Below are 9,370 nucleotides of genomic sequence, written 5' to 3' on the forward strand. Positions count from 1 at the left end.
CTGATTTTTGCTGGAAAGCAGCTGGAAGATGGCCGCACTCTGAGTGACTACAATATCCAGAAAGAGTCGACATTACACCTTGTGCTTCGTCTTCGTGGAGGAAATTGAGTTAACAGCCGATCATCTAGTGCTTCAGTTTGGCTTAAGCCCTAGTCTTTATAGTTAATGATTGCTCATGTTTAAATTCAGCTGTTGTTGCCGACTGTTTTTCAAATTGTGTTTTATGTCCTGCTCCTTCTATACATATAATAAGCAGCCAAGAAGTTTCATTTCATTACTGATATGATTGTCAGGTCTGCAATATTGAGTTTCTGGTGTCTTGTAGAGGTCGGGTCTCGACTCTGGCACTAGACTAAAACCTAAGCTACTGTGTACATTATATAGAGCATAAATTAGAAGATGAGTCGTCAAGTCAGCTTCTGATGAAGTTGACAAAAAGCATGGAAGTCAATCACAGCCTTTAACCGCGGAATCGTCTCGATTGCGTCAAGGTTCGCGTCCATATTTTCACTATAATCGTCAATAATCTGAAAAGATTTTGCATTTTGAAACATAAACCCCTACAGACAATTCAGCAGTCATTCATGCATTCTATACCTATTCGAATACCGCGGATGGTTGATTTCTACCATTGTCATTTGTCGCTCCACTACCAAGATCTGCTAGTTTGTTTTATTATATCTTTTTGCGTAAAATTATAATCGTAAATCAGGCTGAAAATAATAATAATATTGTGCTTTTATAGGAATGATATCTATGTGTCCACATGAACTGATTTGAAAGGTGATTATTCACAAGGCGATCGACAACAGGATATAGATTCTTTCTCATTCGAGCGCTGTGTCGTGGAAGTCCAAACGTCAACCGACTGTTGCCACAAGCAGAATATATGAGTTTGTACAGTGCGACACAGGAAATGGTTTAGTTACGGCAATTGCTAAGGGATCTCAAATATTAAGTGAATTTTGTTACGACAATATATCAAGCGTTGGCAGCGAATCCAGTGTATCACACACGTACCAAACATATCGACATCAAGTATCATTACATCCGAGAGAACATAATGCAAAACGAGCTCAGTATTGAGTACAAGCCAACACAAGAAATAGTTGCGGATGCAATGACGAAGGCATTACCTCGAACAGAGCATGAAGCGTTTGTCGAAGCTGTCAATTTGAAATCGATACCAAGAATCGAACATGCACATCAAGGGAGTGTTGAAAGGAGTGATGGTGCATCGTTCTTGCAATTTGTGTGAAGAACATCACTCACGTTTGAACACTCTCATGATTACGTTAATTGATTGCCACTGAATACACATGATTGCGGGCAACACGTACACGTGTTTGATATACGATATATGATTGGCTAGTTGGAAAATCTGTTGTGACGAGAAGGCTTAGAGGTAGCGCTAGCAAGCTAAGGACCTTAAACAAACATAAATTTACTTCTCGATATTTCTCCCGACTACTCAAGTCAAGCCCCTCTCCCTGTCACCGCACTCGCAAGGTTGATCCTGGTAGCAGCCTATAAGTGTTTGTACTTGCCGAACTTGTCCTGAACATCACACAAACAACTCTGAGACTAGGTCTGCGCTTTGATGCCATTGTGCTTATCCCGCTAGTCCATTGATTGAGGTCAACTTGGTTGTAGTTCTGTGAGCTAAAGCTGCAAAGCCGTAGTAACACTTTAGTGCAGCTCGGTGGATAACAAGAAAAGTCCGTTAGTATCCGACCAAAGACATAGTTCTTAGGCATTTCAAACACTCCAAACAGCTCACGCGATTCCATCGTCATTTTGTTATTTCTCTCGTCTGTCCTTGTAGCTTCTTTCTAGCCATGTCGTCCGCTTCGCTAGTAAAAATGAAACATCTCCGGATCTATCACGACCTCTGTCTAGCCCAGCAATAGCTGCTGATTGGTTTTCAAGCCTGAAAATTATATTTATAGAGGTATTGTATTGAACGCTTGGTGCTGATTTCGTACTGATTTCGGTCGAGAGAACAAGGACCCTCACTCCAGTTGCACTTACAAAGCCCTTCGTACTCAATTTAGCGAGCAAGAAGAAGTGACTCTGTCAGACCCGAGACAATTTTGATGTTTAATTATTAAGACACATTTGTGCAAATATTAGGTTATCGCGACAGTATCTGAACGCGTTTGCATGATATCGTTCATGTGACAGAATTTACAAGGCGGCCATTTTATTTTTCAGAAATCACTTTGCATCTTTATTTGCGCTCGAAGCTAAGGTTTTCAATGAACTCTTACATACATACACATGATCCGTCATGTCTTCTTCCATGTCATGACATCAATGACACCTCTCTCCCTCGCTGGAGACTTTGCCGTGGTAGGGTTTTCCGCAAACGTATCATTTTGCGAGATCACAGTCGAGTCATCGCTTGCATTCAACCGTGATACACCTTGTGCTGTCTAGAATAGCCGTGTTTATAATACGTTACTCCCGTGTCATCCGTGTTAGCTTTGCCACATGAGCATAACATTGGCTGCCAAAGACACGCTTATGTTCCATACGCTGCTTTCTCCTTAATACCATTTCAAACGGACTTGAGTCTGGGCTCAAAGCATTCTACAATACATTGCAAATGTCCGCAGCAGTCATCATTGCTTCACACCAATATTACTTATCCAAGCTGCTATCCTTTAGCTTGCAGCGCGTCATCTCTAATAGAGCGCGATTCGTACGCTCAGCCAATCCGTGTTTTCAGGGTTGTGTATTTTTGCTTGATATCGGCATACTTGCAGAATGCCTTCATCGACCCATTTTGTACTCAACACCGTTATCGCTACGCAGTAAGCTCACATTTATACCGGTTGCCGTCTTGATCTCATTGTAGAATTTGATAAACGCTTCTATTACTTCATCTTCTTTCTCATCGGATCAACACAGTGTACCGAATCTTGATCAAGATGAAACTCACGATGTACTGATAACCCGACTAGGACTTTGGTGTACTACATCAGAACACAATGTTGCCACACTTAAAACATGCGCCCGATGGTCCTTTCAACCATCCACCATTTTGCTTCTTTGCATCTTGCTTTCCTTCTTCTTGTTGACAAGCATCGCCGTCACCTCCTCAATACGCGACGACTCCTTCTGACACACTTCTTCTGCAATCAGTTTGCTCACCAAATCTGCAAAGCTGAAATGCGTTACTACCATGCGGGACGCTTGTATCAGACTCTTATACGGTCCTGGTATACTTCTTAATAGTGTTGCGCAAATATCTTCTGCGCTTAAACCGCAATTAGCGCTCTTCATCTCTATAGCTAACCGCTCCGGCTCCATCACATGTTCACTGATGTTCACAGCGGTGTACTTGAACGAGTAGAACTTTTACTTCAACCACAATCCTTTCGCCATGTCCCTAGTTTGATGGTACCCTTCTAGCGTCAACCATGACTCATGCGCATCTTTCGCGTTTACTACATGCATGAGCTGTGAATCATTCAACACGATTGCTGCATGTGTTTGCTGCTACTTTGTTTAGGACGTTTCCGTGCCAGCAACAGTTTACCATAGTCCCTTGGACATGAGATACATGTTCATCTTGAAACTCCGCAATGTAAGGTTAAAGCCGTCAAAGAACTCGATTTTGATGTTGGAATCATTCATTGGGCTCCTAACCTGTTTAAAATGCTGAAAACTATGTCGTTGGTCGGATACTGATGAACTTGACTTGTTATCCACCGAGCTGCACTAAAAGTGTTGATACGGCTTTGCAACTTTAGCCCACAGAACTACAACCAAGTTGACCACTATCAATGGACTAGCGGGATAAGCACAATGGCACTAAACTGCAGACCTAGTCTCAGAGTTGGTTGTGTGAAGTTCAAGACAAGTTCGGCAAGCACGGACACTTATAGGCTGCTACCAGGATCAACGTTACGAGTGCGGCAACAGGGAGAGAAGCTTCACTTAAGTAGTTGAGGGGAAAATTGATAAGTAAATTTATGGTTTTTACGGTCCTTAGTTCTTTAGCGCTACCTTAAAGCCTTCTAGTCACAACAATTTTTTTCAACTAGCCAATCATATATGGTATATCGAACACACATATTGCCCGCAATCATGTGTATTCAGTGGCAATCAATATACGTAAACATGAGAATAATCAACCGTGAGTGATGTTCTTCATACAAATTGCAAGAACGATGCACCATTACTCCTTTCAACACGGATATGGTTTAACGAATGAAGAGGAACTTGAAGCAGAACTGAGCAGAGGAGCACAAATTGAAAAGTGAGATTTTGTAGAATTAGGCTTCCTTCATATGCATGCGACTCTCAAGGATGAGTCACCACCTAGACAAGCAGTGTTTACGGCTAAGGACCGTAAACCAAACTCCAGGATTACGGTCAGCACACCCAGAATGCCGTAAACCACAGAGCCTTGATTACGAGGAGCTGTCGGGCACACTTTGTACGCGATCACGTTGAACAGAGCTTCATCCCGCTTGCAGTATGGCCCGACCGATTCACAGCTGGCCGACTTCCTGACGATGCCGCTCCCGACACCGCGTCTTGTTTACCTCCGACAGTTGTGTGGTCTCACAGAGTGATCGAGTTGTGGGGTAGTGCTGCTACTAAGTATGAATCATACCACGCTGGCGGCAACGCATCATCCATCGGTAACGTTCAACCTTGATTGAGTTGCTTGGCACGTGGCGTGTATCCTTGGTTGCTTACGATACTAATCGCGAGGTGTTGTCCATCAGGATGATCGTGCCACCGGTCGCCTTCAGGCCAACTTCACCAAGGAGAGAGCGAATCCAGAGCACCTCTTGTACAGGTGTGCGAGTGCCATGTATTTGGCTTTAGCGGAGGAGAGGGCAACTGTAGACTGACGCTTGCTCTTGTATACGACAGAACCACCACACAGCATCACCAGTACGCCAGACGTCAAGCGTTGACTTGCTTTGTCCCCACCCCAGCTCGCATCGCTAAATACTCGGAGTGAAAGCGCATTACCATTGCCCCTGTGGTATCGAATACCGACTCTAATCTTTCCTTTTAGGTAACACAGCATGTTTCGCGGCGCGCCGATGAGCAGACGTAGGTCGATTAAGGTACTGGGACAGAATCGAGAATGCAACTGAGATGTCAGGCCAGGTTGCATTCGCCACATATGGGAAAGAGCCAACAAGTTCTCGGTACCGACGCTTATCGTCAAAGACTTCATGCATCGCATTAATGGTGAAGTCTTGACCGATAACCAGTGGATTGCGGACGGCGTTGGCATTGAGGCCACCGAACATGGTTAACATCTTGGTAATAAACTGACTTTGCTTCAAGATCAATTGCCCTTTATCTTGCTCGTAGGCAATCTCCATTCCGAGCACATATCGGGCGTCACCGAGCGACTTAAGCACGAGATGATCTCGCAGTTCGTCGCAGAGCCGTCAACAATGGCTTGTGCCTTGCTCTCAACAAACAAAACATCCATATACAACATCACGTAAACACTACTGTCGTCGACGTTGTCTTCTGGACGTCGGATGAAGAAGCACGGATCAGCACGGCATTGACTGAACCCGAGTTGTTTAAAAATCTGACCGAATATTCTTGAACCATGCTGATACAGCCTGTTTAAGGCCATACAAGCTGCGGCGTAATTCACATACCATGCCAGGTTCGACCTTGATACCCTCCGGAGGAAGCATGTAGACGGTTTCTTCAAGATCACCGTTGAGAAATGCCGTTTCGACGTCATACTGCCGAATCGCATAGTCTTTTGCACAGCATATAGACAGAAGCGTTCAAATGGTGTCCATGCTGGCCACAGGTGAGTAGGTATCGAAGTAGTCAACACCGTATGTCTGGAGGAATCCGCGGGCCACTAGTCGAGCTTTGTCTCGCTCCACGTTACCACGCTCATCATGCCTTCGAGCAAACACTCATTTCGAATTAATCCCTTTATCGCCGCGAGGCTTCGTGACAATATCCGACGTGTGATTCGTCACATGAGAGCGTATCTCGTTTCGGATTGCTTCTTTCTCTTTGGCGGCTTCAGTGGTTGCCGTGGCTTCTTGGTACGAATTACGCAGATCAACTACAGCAAGAGCGATTTCGTATGAGTCGACACGTTGTCTTTTGCTCTCTGGTACTGCATCAGCCTCAATATCAGGTTGATCACCAGGGAAGCGTTGGGAAGATCCACAGCATGATCGGATCCATTTGTCAACAGTCGAGCTTGACGGAATTCCAGTCGGTAAGGGCGAGTGCGATCACCGCTGAAAAGTAGACGGTCTTCAAGGACAACTGGCGGGTAGCATAACCATGCGTATTGTCTGACTAGAGCTCGCATTGGATGAGGAAACCATGGGATAACTGGAACGGGTGCTAGCACGTAGAGGATGGTTGGGACACGAGCCTGAGTGTCAATTGGAGCATGCGAGCGGTATTCACCCCCGAAATTAGCATCAGCGAGTGGATATCAGCATTAGTCGTCGAGTCTTCTACTTCCATTTCCTCAGTTTCAGTAGCACTTGTGGTGTCGACCGTCATATCGTCTACATTGTTCTGTTGAGTAGGAAGTGGTTGAGCTTGAGAGTCATCATCGTCCTCCATGGGTGGTACATAATTATCGCAACCATAACGGATCAGCATAACAGTACGATGCGATGGAGGGAGGCGTTCGTCAAGCTGAATCGCCCGCGTGGTCACAATGCGCAGGTCATCAATGTCTCAGACACGGAAACCTTTCGCCGTGTCGGAGAAGCCGAGGAAGGTGCATCGATGTGCCTTCGAATCCCATTTCGAATGCTTTGGATCGTCAATCTTGGAAATTAAGAAGATACAAATACCTTTAGATGTTCTAACGATGGTTGCTTGCCTGTCAACGCTTCGAGTAAACTCACGTCAGGGCGAGCTGTGTTCGGAATACGATTGATGATATTGTGGCAAATACTACTGCTTCATCCCACCATTGCCGATCGACGTTCGTGTAATGAAGCATTGAACGGGCATTTCCACGATAGTCCAATTCATGCGTTCCGCTAGCCGCTTTGTTGAGGCGAATATGATACACTGGTTTGTTGAATGATACCATTTTCTGCACAGAATCGGTTGAACTTCGCATCGATGTACTCACCACCATTGCCACTGCGAATACAGCGAATGCTCACGCCGTTCTGGTTCTCAACCAGCTTCTTGAACTCAACAAATTTGTCGGAACAGTTGACCTTTGCTCTTCAGTGGGTACACACTGACGTATCAACAAAAGTCATCAATAGAGGTCACCACATACTGAGATCCACCACGAGTCTTGAGCTAGCGGACCCATGACGTCGCTGTGGGCAAGTTTGAACAGTGAATTCGATTTCACCTCACTACCAGATTGGCGAGCAATCGAAGAGGCCACCATTTTGCCTCGAGTACAGCCGTCACATACAGTAGCGACATCATCATTGTGATCGATCGACGGGATTCCGTCAGCAGCTTTACCTTAGTTTGCAACACGTGTCCAAGACGAGCATGCCAGGTTTTGCCACCACCACTCAACTCTTCACTTGCGTTCGCCTGCGACATGAGTGCATGTTGGCCAACGTGCCATATATACATTTTACCAATACGAGGAATTCGAGCAATCACCTTCTCATCAATCATTAACGATGTACCATGAAAATCCAATTGGATGAGGACCCGTGCGCAGTCAACGTGGGCACCGATACTAGCTCGCTCTCCAGGCGCGGGACATATAGCAGTTTCGTAAACTTGACACTACAACCACCAGCGAGAATCATTCGAACTTGGCCAACACCTCTTGCTTGGAGTCTTTGCCCATAGGTAACCATCACACTGATGGGCGTATCCAATTGACGATAGTCACCAAAATCATCAAACATTCCAGACATGTGACAGCTAGCTCCACTGCCCAACAATCACGTTGAATTACCTTTTGTCTCACTGGAGACCACCGAGAAGACGAACTAATCACCACTGCCCTGCTTCTGCTGGGTACAGTCTTGTCGCTTGTGGCCATATTTACCACATCCATGACAGTGGCCGTTGAACCGACTACCACTACTGCGCGGAGCATGATTCTGCCAGGCACCATGACCACCGTTACCGTTGCCATTGAGACGTCAATTGTAGCCAGTTCTGACTGTTTTCATCGAAGTCACCATCATTACGAGCAGAACGAGGCTTACGTAGAGAAAAGCTGGCCTTGAATGCAGCTTCTTTCTTGTCACGACGCGTGATCTTCTCATGTTCTCGACGCAGCATCTCTTTCACATCCAAAAGCGTGACGCCACTTGTCGCTTCGATGATTCGAACCATAGAATCATAATCCTCAGACAGACTGCCCAATAGCACTACAAGCCTTACGTCATCATCGATGCGTTCACCTGCGCCAGAGAGTTTGAGATTCAATTACTCAAATTGCATCAGGTACGCTATCAGGTCGCCTCCAGTTTCAAGCTCAAAATCACTTAGCTGCTTACGAAGCTGAACACGGTTGTGCATATTCTGCTTTGCAAAAAACAGCCGTAGCATTTCCATGTTCTAAATGACAATTGCGCATTGCACACCATTGATTGGTACGTAGGATTGAGGAGCTTGACTAAGACCGCCGGAGCCTTCAGGTCTGAGGCTTCCCGCTCTGGCGTGTCGCGCTGCGCGGCTTGTTCTGGCTTGATGACGATGTTATTAATCAAAGACTTGCGGGCAAGAGTCATCGGAGCGTTGAACTCCCATAGGAAGTAGTTGTCGTCCCGAAGGACAACGTTGGAACTGACTGGACTTGGGCTCATAACCTATAACGAATGAAGAGGAACTTGAAGCAGAACTGAGCAGAGAAGCACGAATTGGAAAGCGAGATTTCGTAGATTTAGGTTTCCTACTTATGCATGGGACTCTCAAGGAGGAGTCACCACCAAGACAAGCAGTGTTTACGGTTTCTAGCCGTAAACACTGCGGCAAGATTACGGTCAGCACACCCAGAATACCGTAAACCACAGAGCCTTGATAACAGGGAGCTGTAATTAAGGTTGAACGTCCCGGATGGGTGATGAGCTGCCGCCAGCGTAGTAGCAACAGATAGAAGCCACGCCGTCGCAAATTCAGGCATGTATGTGTTATCAAATTGTTTTGTACAAATGCTTATGATAGTCATATTTTTAGGGTGAAAATAGTCAAATTATTTTTCTATTTATGAGAACTATAGCTCTATCCCTCAGGATTCATTAAGTATGGGTTCTTTCAATCATGTCGAGTTGTTGAGATAATTCTTACCACAACAGAGGAAACAGTCGATGAGAAGAGCTATCACGTACAGCGAAATGTTACAGTGCTGGCCAAAAATATGTAGCCATGACTATTTCTCAAATTTTTACGTCAATTT

The 9,370-nt window shown here is 45.4% G+C and overlaps 4 protein-coding genes across 4 annotated transcripts in view; 1 reads left to right on the forward strand and 3 right to left on the reverse strand.

The window, feature by feature from the left end:
* PHALS_12699 (ubiquitin-60s ribosomal protein l40) overlaps nt 1-108 on the forward strand; it is a gene marked incomplete at both ends in the record, with an annotated part of 212 nt that extends 104 nt beyond the window's left edge. Inside the window, one exon of the mRNA XM_024728299.1 lies at nt 22-108. Within this exon, the coding sequence (XP_024578790.1) occupies nt 22-108 (87 nt within the window). The remainder of the gene's footprint in view (nt 1-21) is intronic.
* Nucleotides 109-1,493: 1,385 nt separating this feature from the next.
* On the reverse strand, nt 1,494-1,796 carry PHALS_12700 (uncharacterized protein; the record flags this gene model as incomplete). The annotated part of the gene is made up of 1 exon (XM_024728300.1): nt 1,494-1,796. One exon carries the CDS (start codon nt 1,794-1,796, stop codon nt 1,494-1,496), a length of 303 nt encoding a protein of 100 aa, XP_024578791.1.
* A 4,280-nt stretch (nt 1,797-6,076) lies between these two features.
* On the reverse strand, nt 6,077-6,594 carry PHALS_12701 (uncharacterized protein; the record flags this gene model as incomplete). Its single annotated transcript, XM_024728301.1, has 2 exons — nt 6,077-6,397; nt 6,433-6,594. The coding sequence occupies 2 exons, from the start codon at nt 6,592-6,594 to the stop codon at nt 6,077-6,079; spliced, it is 483 nt and encodes a 160-aa protein (XP_024578792.1).
* A 753-nt stretch (nt 6,595-7,347) lies between these two features.
* On the reverse strand, nt 7,348-8,529 carry PHALS_12702 (uncharacterized protein; the record flags this gene model as incomplete). Its single annotated transcript, XM_024728302.1, has 4 exons — nt 7,348-7,746; nt 7,818-7,896; nt 8,096-8,329; nt 8,405-8,529. 4 exons carry the CDS (start codon nt 8,527-8,529, stop codon nt 7,348-7,350), a joined length of 837 nt encoding a protein of 278 aa, XP_024578793.1.
* Between the last annotated feature and the right edge of the window lie 841 nt (nt 8,530-9,370).

Source organism: Plasmopara halstedii (genome assembly GCF_900000015.1).
Source record: "Plasmopara halstedii genome assembly, contig: Scaffold_650, whole genome shotgun sequence".
NCBI lineage: Eukaryota > Oomycota > Peronosporomycetes > Peronosporales > Peronosporaceae > Plasmopara > Plasmopara halstedii.